This window comes from Xiphophorus couchianus, chromosome 9 (assembly GCF_001444195.1).
Source record: "Xiphophorus couchianus chromosome 9, X_couchianus-1.0, whole genome shotgun sequence".
Classification (NCBI taxonomy): Eukaryota; Metazoa; Chordata; class Actinopteri; order Cyprinodontiformes; family Poeciliidae; genus Xiphophorus; species Xiphophorus couchianus.
Window position 1 is genome coordinate 226,736 of NC_040236.1, and position 14,035 is coordinate 240,770.

Sequence of the window (14,035 nt, forward strand, 5' to 3'; positions counted from 1 at the left end):
AAAAACAAGATACAGATAGAGAACTTTGACCTCATTAATAATTTGAGTTAATCACTTAAAGGCACAGTATTATACATTTTCCAGGCATTTTATTGCACAATCAGGTAACTATTACCTTCAGTTGTTATAAAAAACGCTATATATATCAAATATAACTTGAAAAATATTTTTTTCATAATCTAATGCTTTAAAAGTGAGCCTCTCTCTTTAAGAAATTCCTGCTCTTTCTGAAACTCTGCCTTCAGGAAGTCATCACAGCATCGCTTTTTGCACAGCTGAATGGTTGCTACAAGAGTTTAAAGGATTTCTTAAACATGTATGAAATAATCATTGCAACACTCCAATTATGTTTTTGATGAGGAAATAACATAACATGATATAAAGCTAAAATAATTTTATATAATACTACCCCTTTAATAGGCTGTAAGATTTTCTTTTTCTACTAACACTTTTCTATCTGACATGCACAAACTCTTAAATGTTCTCAGCCTTCCTAAATATCCCATCTTCCATACCGTTCTTTACCAGAACAATAATGATAGGAGAACTCGGAGTTCTGGTAGTCATTCTCTTGTTGGCTGAGAAAATGCTTTTAGTTAACTCCTAACACTTCCTGGAAGAAATGATTTGCTGCTCTGGTTATGTGTTTAAACCCTGCTGCTGGCTGGTCGCACAAAACTTGTGTGATCACTATGGCGACCTGTGAAGCCAACTCCACCCACATGAGTCATCTTACCACCAAGTGAGGGGGGTGACGAAGGCAGGATGACATTTCACTGCATCGGTGTGTTCGTTAAAAACATGGAGATTTCTAGAAATAGCTTGAGCCCCACCTTGAGGTGTCTAGTGAACGGGGTACTGACCCCATCTGCACATGTATGGTGCAGATGGGGCTCACTAACTGTATGTGTCTTCAGGAGCTGGGTCTGGAAAAAGATGACAAAGAAGCCATTGAGGATAAATTTAGGGAGAGACTTAAAGACCAGAATGTTCCTCAGCACATCATGGATGTAATCAATGAAGAGCTGAACAAGCTGGGGCTGCTGGACAACCACTCATCTGAGTTCAAGTAGGTCTGTCTCCTTTCCATCCCTCAGCTAGGTCTAGAGCAAGACAGCCACAAAGAAAGTTACTTACTGCAGTAGTCAGACCACACTGATGATTCCATGTTGTTCATTTTTAAAAGTGAGCCAACAAATTACTGTTTCTGTTCCCCCATTTTTTTTGACCGCCTATAATCTGGTCTTTTCCTGCCATCTGACAAATTTGCTCTAATACACTCAACAAAAATATAAACGCAACACTTTTGTTTTTGCTCCCATTTTTCATGAAATAGACTCAAAGATCTAAAATTCATTCCAAGATAACAATATTACCATTTCTTTCAAATGTTGTCCACAAATCTGTCTAAATGTTTGATAATGAGCACTTCTGCTTTGCTGAGATAATTCATCCCACCTCGCAGGTGTGCCACATCAAGATGCTGATCTGACATCATGATTAGTGCACAGGTGTACCTTATACTGCCCACAATAAAAGGCCACTCTGAAATGCGCAGTTTTGTCTCACAGCCAAAGGCTATAGATGTCGCAAGCATTGAGGGAGCGTGCAATTGGCATGCTGACAGCAGGAATGTCAACCAGATCTGTTGCTCGTGCATTGAATGTTCATTTCTCCACCATAAGCCGTCTCCAAAGGCGTTTCAGAGAATATGGCAGTACATCCAACTGGCCTCACAACCGCAGACCACGTGTAACCACACCAGCCCAGGACCTCCACATCCTGCAGGTTCACCTCCAAGATCGTCTGAGACCAGCCACTCAGACAGCTGCTGAAACAATTGGTTTGCATAACCAAAGAATTTCTGCACATACTGTCAGAAACCGTCTCAGGGAAGCTCAACTGCATGCTCGTCGTCTTCATCGGGGTCTTAACCTGACTCCAGATCGTCGCTGTAACAGACTTGAGTGGGCAAATGCTCACATTCGATGGCGTCTGGCACGTTGGAGAGGTGTTCTCTTCACGGATGAATCTCTGTTTACATTGTTCAGGGCAGATGGCAGACAGCGTGTGTGGCGTCCTGTGGGTGAGCGCTTTGCTGATGCCAATGTTGTGGATCGAGTGGCCTGTGGTGGTGGTGGGGTTATGGTATGGGCAGGCATCTGTTATGGACGAAGAACACAGGTGCATTTTATTGATAGCATTTTGAATGCACATACTGTAGATACCATGATGAGATCCTGAGGCCCATTGTTGTGCCGTACATCCATGAACATCACCTCATGTTTCATCAAGATAATGCACGGCCCCATGTTGCAAGGATCTGTACACAATTCTTGGAAGCTGAAAATGTCCCAGTTCTTGCATGGCCAGTATACTCACCGGACATGTCACCCATTGAGCATGTTTGGGATGTGCTTGACCGGCGTATACGAAAAGCGTGTACCAGTTCCCACTAATATCCAGCAACTTCACACAGCCATTGAAGAGGAGTGGAGCAATATTCCACAGGCCACAATTGACAATCTGATCAACTCTATGCGAAGAAGATGTGTTGCACTGCATGAGGCAAATGGTGATCACATCAGCTACTGACTGGTTCTGAGTCCCCAGACCTCCAATAAAGCAAAAAAAAAAAAAATGCACATTTCAGAGTGGCCTTTTATTGTGGGCAGTATAAGGTACACCTGTGCACTAATCATGATGTCAGATCAGCATCTTGATGTGGCACACCTGCGAGGTGGGATGAATTATCTCAGCAAAGCAGAAGTGCTCATTATCAAACATTTAGACAGATTTGTGGACAACATTTGAAAGAAATGGTAATATTGTTATCTTGGAATGAATTTTAGATCTTTGAGTCTATTTCATGAAAAATGGGAGCAAAAACAAAAGTGTTGCGTTTATATTTTTGTTGAGTGTAATTTCTATTGTAGTTTTTTTCTCTTTGCATGAAAAGTATCCAAATAACTTTTAATCTTTATTCCCACCCTCCATCTCTGAATTGGTTCAGTCAAATTTCTCTCATACACCACAGATGGATTTGTGTTGGAGAGGTTGAGGACCATAATGCAGACTTTTCTTTGTTACTGATGCTCACCTGAGTGAAGTTGGCCCCCCCACCTTCTTCAAATTACACATAATTGGTGTCAATCAACTCGGCTACGTTTGTGCTGGTTTGTGCAGCAAAAATTTCCGTTTGTGCCGCTATCATTTTAAAGATATAAAGAAATGTTTTTAGAGGTCATCAAAGGTCAACCAGCCCCCCACCTTCTTCAAATCAGACGAAATGGGTGTCAATCAACTCGGCTACATTTGTGCTGGTTTGTGCAGCAAAGATTTTCATTTGTGCTGCTATCATTTTACAGATATTAAGAAATGTTTTAGAGGTCATCAAAGGTCAACCAGCCCTCTTAATATCTTTAAAATGATAGCTGCACAAATGAAAATCTTTGCTGCACAAACCAGCACAAATGTAGCCGAGTTGATTGACACCCATTTCGTCTGATTTGAAGAAGGTCGGGGGGGCTGGTTGACCTTTTGACCTTTACCCTTTCCTTAATATCTTCAAAACCGAAGCAGCACAAACAAAAATCTTTGCTGCACAAACCAGCACAAACGTAGCCGAGTTGATTGACACCCATTTCGTCTGATTTGAAGAAGGTGGGGGGCTGGTTGACCTTTGATGACCTCTAAAAACATTTCTTTATATCTTTAAAATTATAGCGGCACAAACGAAAATTTTTGCTGCACAAACGTAGCCGAGTTGATTGACACCAATTTTGTCTAATTTGAAGAAGGTGGGGGGGCCAACTTCACTCAGGTCTGATGCTCTGACATGCATGAACGTGAACCAAGGCAAACTGTGTTTCAGTGTAACTCGCAACTACCTGGACTGGCTAACCAGCATGCCGTGGGGCACCAACAGTGAAGAAAACCTGTCATTATACAGGGCCAGGGAGGTTCTGGAAGAAGACCATTATGGAATGGATGATGTTAAAAAACGCATATTGGTAAGAAAAAACCCACACTTTTAACATCCAAATGAATCAAAGGAAGATGCTTCCTCCATGTCCTGCTGGTCACAGCAGCTGAGTTGCTTTGTGTGTGTGCAGGAGTTCATTGCAGTGAGCCAGCTCCGAGGTTCCACCCAGGGGAAGATCCTGTGTTTCTATGGCCCTCCTGGTGTAGGGAAGACCTCCATTGCCCGCTCCATTGCCAGAGCACTTAACAGACAGTACTTCAGGTTCAGTGTAGGAGGAATGACCGACGTGGCTGAGATCAAAGGTCACAGGTCTGCACAAATTGTTAGTTCTCCAGTCTGACTGGAACATGCAGATCAGTGGGAATGTTATTTCTAGGACCCCAGGTGCAATGTTAAATTATGCATAATAATACACATACGTAATGTAATTATACAGCTCTTAGACTGATATGGTGCAACTATTGTCCCATATTAACCATTATTAACCAGAAAAGCCATTTGCCTGCTAGTTTTAGATGAACTTTAAATTATTTAATTATTGTCCACATGCAACAGAAACCACTAAATTCAATTTTCTGTATTTGGTTGTGATTTAAGCAGAAGCAAGCTGTATTGTGTCCTTGGCCAACCCCCATCCCTTCGTTATGGTCCCTGCAGGGATTATGAACAGGCAGTTTCCAGTGTCCCCTCAATGCAACAGAAAAGAACTATGAGGAATCAGAAAATATGAAATTGCTTTGCCTCTGCGATCACAGCTGTTCTCATCCACCCCTCAGGCTGTGATTGATGATGAGATCGTTTTGAAGGAAATGTTGATGAGAGGTGACATTATTGAAGAACATAGTCTCTGAAAATATATTGTTTCCAGGAGAACATATGTTGGAGCGATGCCTGGGAAGATTATTCAGTGTCTGAAGAAAACCAAGACGGAGAACCCTTTGGTGTTGATAGATGAGGTCAGTGTTTGAATGTAACCTTTAAGAAGCTATTAAACAATGTTTTCATTAGCCCCAAATTTCTATATTAAAACTTTTCCAATGAAATGATATAATAAATGTAATAAACTAAACTGATGTTTGTATCTATTGTATTAAAGATTTGAAAACAGTCTGTAGAAAAAAATCTGTTTGTTTCATGTAGTGATGGTGTTATTGAAATAAATTAACGTTTCATCTGTATAAGTTATTGAATAAGACTGAAGATATTTTTTCTCATAATGTACTAAGCTATTTTTTCCCAATAATTTGTTTATTCAGGTGGATAAAATTGGTCGTGGTTACCAGGGTGACCCATCCTCTGCTCTTCTGGAGCTTCTGGATCCTGAACAGAATTCAAACTTCCTTGACCATTACCTGGATGTCCCAGTGGACCTGTCTAAAGTAGGTGGAGCTTGCACAGTCAAGCTTAATCCTGGTAAAGACTAAAGGTCTTCTAAAGGGCTTTAGAAAACCTTTAGTCTTCTAAAGGTTTGACGTGTGTTAGTCCTCTAAGGGTTCGCTGTGTGTGTGCTGTATTCCAGGTTCTGTTTATCTGCACAGCCAATGTGACTGACACCATCCCAGAACCACTTAGAGACAGGATGGAGATGATCAATGTGTCCGGATACGTGGCCCAGGAAAAACTGGCTATTGCTGAGGTAACAAACATGTCCCCATAGCAACCGCTGCCATCATTGCTGTGTGAAATTTGACTCTTGCTTTGCTGTAAGGAGGACTGGGAAATCTAGAAAAAGTAATTGATATGCATGTGTGAGATATTCCAATGACTCCATTGCTAATATTTTCATAGAAATCTTTATATTTTTAAATAACTTGGACTTTGATTCTGCCTTCAGCTGATTTCTTATATTGTCAATGTGATCTTGACCGTTTGACATGTGACTCATACAAGACATACACACACAAACAAAGAGTCAGGGGTTGCTGTGTGTCAACTGTGCAATACAACAACATCTTGAAAGTCTTGTATTTATGGGTTTATATGTAATGATTCCATCTGAATTTTCACTTCAAAAAACAAGTGTTCAATGGTAAGAGTTCCTGTTTGAGCTAGTTGTCATCAATTAATGTGAAGCCCTCTGAAAAAACTCAATATTTTTTAACAAACTCTTCTCAGATATTCATCTCTCTTTTGTCCCTGTGTCTGTTTGTGGGCCTAGCCACAGAAGCAGAGTAGTGCAGTAGTGGCAGAGCCACATTTTACAGCTGCAGCCAAAAAAAACAAACAAAAAACCACAATGTTGGAAGGGTTTGAACATTTGCCTTCTAGTTTTCTATTAAATGTTCTGCTCAGTCTGTGTCTGCCTGTGTGTGTGTTTAGCGTTACCTGGTCCCTCAGCTGCGAACACTCTGTGGCCTGACTGAAGAGAAGGCCTCCATCTCCCCCGACGCTCTGGGTCTGCTCATCAGACAGTACTGCAGAGAGTCTGGAGTGAGGAACCTGCAGAAACAGATAGAAAAGGTGAATTCAAATTAAATTAAAAAATACTTTATTTATCACAAAGGAAAGCTAAATAATATTATCACTGTGAATCATCACTTCCTCCTATTGAGACAGCATTTCTCTACAGGGCACCATTTAGCCCCACTGCCATTGCGAAATGTGGATAAATGATGCACATTTATCCATTAAATTCCCATGGTTCCTCTGAACTTTTGTTCAGATTTTATTTGGAAAATTTCCTTGCTTTTCACTCATTTCAGTACAGTGCTCCATTGTGCTCATTTATGGTCATTATACCATTGACCTCTGGCTTATGAACCAAAGTAGGGCTTCTAAACTTCAGCCAGACAATTTGTATTGAACCTGCTTAGAGCTAGTCACGTTTATTTATTTTGTTTATTGTTTATTTGTTTATTTTATTTATTTTGAAGCACAGCAAGGTGATTCCAGACTGCAACGCAAGCTGATTTTGGAGTTGACTGTTTTTCCATCCACTGCTTCATCTAGCATGCCTTGTTCTGTAATGGACATTATTTATCACTTGCTTAACTGTTAATTTGCTCAAGACAGATATTTTGCAATATTTGTTTTTTAAGAAGGTAACACTGTTATATGACTTTCAAACCAGAAAAAAAAAGGATCCGTTTATGTTTTTATATAATCTGTAAATTTTAGTGATATTTTTGAGGCAAAATAAATTATCCTATCAGATTGACACCTCTAATATCTTGGTATCTGACTTGTTATAAAACATTTAATAATCATTTAAGAATATGCCTTATTGTTTGGGCTAGTCCCTAGTAACACACAATAGCTCTACAGAACCCTAGTGAAGCTAAGCTAACCCATTTCTCCCTATGGCTCCATTCTCACCGGGCACCAACATGTGTCCAAGAAGCGCTGCATGGTCTCTGGAACAGATCTGTTGGTATCAGTACAGCCATCTGAGCTCAGTCTCTCCTGGGAAATGTTAATGGACTGCCTGCTGTCATATATCATGTCAGAGAAGGTGAATTCAAGTGGATGACATGACCCACTGTGTCTGCTTGTGTCTGCATCTGATTCCTCAAGATGGATTTAATGGCTGCTGATTGGCTGTTTGCAGGCTGGTCTGCTTCCAGTTGCACCCTCCAGCATGTGTACCACCTGGTCTGAAGAGGGAACATTAGAGTTGATCCTCATCAGTATCCTCAGCCCATAATGCAATGTTGTTGCACCAGACTGTAACCCATCTTGCAGTCCCCCCTCCGATCTCCTCTCTCACCTCACTGTCTGGGTCTTGTTCCTCCATCTGCCAGGTGTTCCGTAAAGTAGCATTTCATATTGTGAGTGGAACCGAGGACTCAGTGGTCGTCTCATCTGACAATCTGCACGATTACGTGGGTAAACCAGTTTTCACAGTGGATCGTATGTATGACGTGACCCCACCAGGAGTGGTGATGGGCCTGGCATGGACCGCTCTGGGTGAGACGAGGCCCACATAGTCTCCAGCTCTGATAATAATGATGATGTCTGAGCTGAACAGTTGCCTTGTGATCTGCTGCCTGTAGGGGGCTCCACACTGTTCATTGAGACATCACTCTGCCGACCACAAGGAGGGGCAGAAGCTAAAGGAGAGGGAACCTTGGAGGTCACAGGTCAGTGACCTGCTCTCATGTAATGTGGAAAACCTCAAAACATCATTTCTGAATGTCCCCATAATCATCTCTGGTCAGAGTATTTCTTCGGTGGAATTTATTTTTATAAACATAAGCAATTCATGTTGGAATCTTTCCTGACATTAACAGTAAGCAGAACTGATGGGGAGTACAGTGCAGAGAACACAATACATTTTTTATAGTATAGTATCCTAATATAATATCATCTTCTTAAAAAATATTAATACAAAAATATTGAGTCCCATTTATTAAAGTTCTTGAATTAAACTTAGTAATTTTTGTTAGACCTGTTTCCTATGAAAATCCAACTATTAGTTTTTATTTCTTATTGAGCAGATAAAATATCAGCAATAAAGCTTGTCACATTTGTTGAATCATATGTTGAAAGGTTCATTCTGAAGATGTGTGCTTCTCTGCAGGTCAGCTTGGTGATGTCATGAAGGAAAGTGCAAAGATTGCTTCGACATTTGCCAGAGCCTTCCTCATGACTAAAGAACCGGAAAATAACTTCCTGGTCAGCTCCCACCTGCACCTGCATGTTCCCGAGGTAAAGAAACAGGATTTTCATTTATCACAAGTTGATCTTATTGGACTCCAAGTACTTACACACATACACAGTGATAACTGTGATATCCCACCGCTGAAGGGTTGACCCAAGTCACTGAGTATGTCCGAGGCTCATGTGACAACAATAAAAGGGATCACTTCAGAAATGCTGGCTGTGAACAGGCACATGTTGATCCTCCTACTGGCAGGATTTTGCCAGTTAGTGACACCTCCCCAGTCATCGCCACATTCTGACGCACTGACCGGTTGGTGCGTCACATTCTGACGGTCAGTGCGTCAGAATGTGGCGATGACTGGGGAGGTGTCACTAACTGGCAAAATCCTGCCAGTAGGAGGAATTAAAGAGAAAACTATTGCTGTACGAAACACACACACACAGACAAGACAATCAGTTGATCTTGTTACATTACCACAGTAGGGGTAATGTAGAACCTTATTGTTAAAAAAAAAAAGTCTGACCCAACACTTGGAAATAAAAGCACTTATGCTGCATTCCATTTACCTGGAAAATCAGAGCTAAGAGCTACTGTAGGTTTGTCGACAACTCCAGCCATGATTTCAACGTGGCAGGCTAAAGCAGCCATTGTTCCCAACACATCTTCTTAACATCGTGTGAATCTTTACGTTCCATAAGCAAGGGGGGGGGGGGGGGGGGCTTGAGCCCCTGCCCCTTTTTGTCCTTGATGCCCCAAGTGCCAGATTGAGTTTTTTTTGTTTTGTTTGTTTTTACATATGTTTGAACTGCTTGTGCCCCTCAATTATAATATTTAGATAAAATAACAATTAACAAAATAAACTAGTCTGGCTGCCCTCAGTCTAATAATGACTGACAATTGTTGCTATGGAGCTTAAAAAGTCAAATATTACCAGGGTTTATTTAGTAAAATGGCAGCAAAATTAGCTTATTTCATATCATACTTCATGACCAATGACCTTCTCTCTTATGGTCTGTTTAACAACTACAGTCTCTTTTTAAGCTCCTCACATGTCAGTTTGTATTTAACTACACCAACTCTGTGTTGTGTTCGTTCAGTTTTTTGAAAATAAAATGTTAAACATAAACAACTACAGTCTCATATCATCACAGCCCTCCAGCTCTACCAGCAGCAGAAATCCTTCAACAGCAACTTTATACCCATCAGACTAAATTTGCTTTACACTGTCCCCACATGATGACAGTGATGCAATGTGATCCAATTAAATATTAGATTCTTGATTAAAATGGGTTGTTATGTTGCTGTATGGTGTTTTAAGATCTTGTTCAATGTGCCCCCTTTCAGCTTTGAGCCCCTGGCTCTCCAAAGGTCTCTGCATGGCCCTGGCTGAAAGCTATGATTGTGACTGACTCTCTAATCTATACAGTCTGAAGAAAATCCCTTGATGAGTAACTGATTTTACTGATGGGCTGATTTAAATGACATGACGGGAAGGAAAGACAGCTTGTCATGATCCTAACCTGTCGTCATTTCAGGAAGCTAAACTTTAATAAGTATTGAGTCAAACAAGGTTTGGAACTGACCGATCTGCCCCATAAAGATAAAATATGAAATCCACTCATATCTCATGTCAGACATACTGTCACTAAATACAACAATTTTCTGTTGTTTTTTTTTGTTTGTTTTTACAGGGAGCTACTCCCAAGGATGGACCCAGTGCTGGTTGCACAATAGTCACTGCATTGTTGTCCCTGGCAACCAACCGGTCAGTGCGTCAGAATGTGGCGATGACTGGGGAGGTGTCACTAACTGGCAAAATCCTGCCAGTAGGAGGAATTAAAGAGAAAACTATTGCTGTACGAAACACACACACACAGACAAGACAATCAGTTGATCTTGTTACATTACCACCGTAGGGGTAATGTAGAACCTTATTGTTAAAAAAAAAAAAAGTCTGACCCAACACTTGGAAATAAAAGCACTTATGCTGCATTCCATTTACCTGGGAAATCAGAGCTAAGAGCTACTGTAGGTTTGTCGACAACTCCAGCCATGATTTCAACGTGGCAGGCTAAAGCAGCCATTGTTCCCAACACATCTTCTTAACATCGTGTGAATCTTTACGTTCCATAAGCAAACAGTAGTTTTAATTAGGTCAGTTTAGAGTTGCAGGCACCCTGGAACATTCAGGCTCCAACGTACTTGATCTGAAGGTAAACAGTAGATGCTCAGTCACATGATTTTGGGACGTTGGTATTTGTACACACCTTGACCAGACCACCAGGACATGCCCCTTCCTGCTGGGATCCCTCCTACTTGCCCACATCGTCTAGTTTGCTTTTATGAAATGGTCACAGAGAGAACCACCTGTCTGGAGTCGGCCTCCTCCATGGACAAGAATGATCATATGCCAGTCTTATATGAATTATTTTGTGGAAAAACCATAAACATGAGACTTGATGCCCCTAAACTGACAACCACATTGGACTGACAAAAGGCACTTTTCCATTAAACCGCCTCTAACCGGTTTGGTCTCGGTCCACCTCGGCCAGACTTGTTTTGGCCGAGGTGGACAAACAAGTCCACCTCGTTTGTCCAAACCTGGCGTGGCTCAGCCTGGCTGTTCTCAGATTGTCGTACCTACCTCAGGGGTAGAGCATTCATTGATTGGCTCATGATTTACACCACTGACAACTCCAAAAGAACCTGTGACGTTTAGAATTTAACTTTTAGCTGTGGACCGCGAACATGCTATCTGCTGTACAGAGGAGTTTAATTATTAGTTTAATAAGAAGCAGCGGCAGAAACACGGGTGGTAACTTTTGTAGCAGAATGACTGAATTAGTAGCACCACTAGCAACTTGTTTTTCTGAAATACGGATACTAATACAGAAGGGAGAAACAGTGTAGCTGTGGTTAGCTTTATGACGGGGCTGCTGTTTTGCATTCATAGTGTGAAGCACTGGAAATACATAATATTAACTTGTGATGTGAATTAAAAAATAAAGTTTATGCATGGCTATTGGTTTACATCTTTTGATTTAAACCAACAATCGTTAGCGATTGTTGGCTAACGATAGCGTAGCTACTGCTACCTTACTACCTAAGTCAGTTAGCTTTGTTAGTGTTTTATGTCGAAAACATCACCGCCACCGTCCCTCTAGTTCACTTCTGCGGCAAAACAAAGCACAAAAACACAAACATGCATTGCCTTAATCTAAGAGGTTGTAATTATATTTGTCCTACATAGCGAAATAACCAGCTGATTTGGGCCTTCATCATTATGTTTGGGCCAGCAATGAATTTCCATAAGACAAAATTAAATATCTGGGCTTATTTCAGTCCATCAGAACCAGAACCTCAAGGTTCTCCAATATTGAGTGTCGCTGCAAACATCAGCAGAGAATTGAACACAGCTGCTGCTGCTCACGGTCTGCCCACAATACTGAGGAACAGACCGTATGATGGAAAAGCTCACTACCTGGGGTGGAACCAAATCGCACATTAACCAGTTAGTGTGCAAATTGCCAGTGGAAAACGCCTAAAATAAGACCAACACATACCCTACAAAATAAAAGCCTTCATATTTTACACAGCAGGTAGTTGCTGTTTTGGGCACTGGTTATATAACCAGTGGTTGGGTTAACCAGTCATGTGACTGGTATAACCCAACCACTGCTACACATGGGACTGGTGTGGCCTTTTGAAATCAAGCTTGCTGAAATTTTCAAAATAAAAGCCTCAGTATTCCTTACTTGGTTTAGATAAGGAACCAGGCAGGCATTTTAACCTGAGAAAAGAGTACACTTGGATGTTAGCTTAAAACATAAAATTCAGTAGGTCAAATTCAGTGATAGCCACACATGCTAAATGTAGCATTTAAGCTAGCATTAGCATTAAAGCTAATTTTTATTTAAAAGGTAAGCTTTACATACTAATTAGAGTACGTCAGTGTTAGTCAATATGTTATTGATAGCCCACATTCTACTGGTAGTGTCAACATGCAAGTTGTTCTACACGCTAGTGATGGCTCTCATTCCCTACATGTTACTGACAACACTTAAAGTTTTTGACTAATTTTAGCTTGTACATTAATGTTTGCATGCTGAATGGAATAAGTCACTGTTAGTCAATGTGCTATCGATGCTACTGGTAGGCTTAACATGTTAGTGTAGGTCTCATACTAAACCTTACTGCTAAAATGAGCCTTTTAGCTCATTTTTTATTATCCACATTCATCTTACTGAATGGAGTATGTCAATATAAGTCAACATGCTGGTGATGCCCCATTTGATCAAGAAAGCATTTAAGCTACCGTAATCTTAGCATTATTGCTGATTTTGAGCATCAGAATGCTGTGTTCCAATTGACACTCACACTTTGGCAGATATGTTCTAATTATTATATTGTCAAGTGGGTACATCGATTGCTGTTTTCTGGCTGATCACCGATTACTGATCTTTAAAAAGCCTGACCTGCCAATTCATATTTTGGCTGAAATCATTTTTTTTCCTGAAATGTTGCTAAATATAGCAAGAAAGTCTGAGGATTATATCTGTCTGAGATGAGTTGGTAACTGTGGGGCGACTATTAATTACAAATGTGCAGACAAGACCTGCTGGGCTGGTCTGTCAGTCAAACTCTCATGGGAGAGCAGAAGAGCACAGTGAGTGATTTTAGACCTTTCTTTTGGTAGATAAGATCAGTGGGTAAGATCGGCTTCACATGCAACTATTGGCCAATCACATATCTCCCAAAATTAAGGAAATCGGTGCCAATAAATTGGTGCACCCCTACTTATTACCATTTCTCATGTCTAGGCATAATACCATGAAATGTATTTGCAGTAATGTTGTTTCCATCAGCGCTGACTGCATGTTTCCCTGCCAGGCCCGCCGTGCTGGTGTAACCTGCATGGTTATTCCAGCTGAGAACAGGAAGGACTTCTCCGACCTGCCAGACTACATCAGAGAAGGACTGGAGGTTCATTTTGTGGACCACTACAGCCAGATCTACCCCATAGTCTTCCCATAGAACTAAGATGGGAGAGCATTTCAACGTGTAAAACTGCTCATTGTTCTGGTATAAGATTGTGATATCTCTTGGTTTCTTACCTTTAGTCCAGCTGTGGAGACATGTTCTAGGACCATCCCAAAGATCAAATGACTTTATGATCACAAGCATGCATCATGACTAAGAGGAGGAGCTGTGATATTTGATCAGGATGATGGGATTGGAAACAGCCAGGATCAAAGATGAGCTGGGACAGTGCAGTGATCACTGACGAACAGGTCTGCTGCCATGCAGCCTCTTTATCTACACCTCTGGATGGACACTTTCAGACATCGTTTAATGTAATATCAGACATGATCATATTTAAATAAAGTGTAAGAAAAAACAAATACTAAAATGATTTAATTGTGTTCAGATTTTAAGTTTATTTGTGT

General features: G+C 40.9%; 1 protein-coding gene across 4 annotated transcripts in view; it reads left to right on the top strand.

Moving 5' to 3' along the window:
- The window catches only part of lonp1 (lon peptidase 1, mitochondrial), a 37,356-nt gene extending 23,366 nt beyond the window's left edge, over positions 1-13,990 (top strand). For 2 of the 4 annotated variants that reach the window (XM_028028632.1, XM_028028636.1), the window contains 12 exons: positions 918-1,069; positions 3,875-4,013; positions 4,116-4,294; positions 4,854-4,941; positions 5,242-5,364; positions 5,505-5,621; positions 6,305-6,445; positions 7,726-7,891; positions 7,978-8,064; positions 8,505-8,632; positions 10,280-10,444; positions 13,479-13,990. In XM_028028632.1, the coding sequence (XP_027884433.1) occupies positions 918-1,069; positions 3,875-4,013; positions 4,116-4,294; positions 4,854-4,941; positions 5,242-5,364; positions 5,505-5,621; positions 6,305-6,445; positions 7,726-7,891; positions 7,978-8,064; positions 8,505-8,632; positions 10,280-10,444; positions 13,479-13,622 (1,629 nt within the window). In that variant the 3' untranslated portion in view covers positions 13,623-13,990. Of the gene's footprint in view, positions 1-917; positions 1,070-3,874; positions 4,014-4,115; positions 4,295-4,853; positions 4,942-5,241; positions 5,365-5,504; positions 5,622-6,304; positions 6,446-7,325; positions 7,437-7,532; positions 7,892-7,977; positions 8,065-8,504; positions 8,633-10,279; positions 10,445-13,478 lie in introns of those variants that run through there. The other 2 variants (XM_028028633.1, XM_028028634.1) reach the window with 2 other exon arrangements.
- The last annotated feature ends 45 nt before the right edge of the window (positions 13,991-14,035 follow it).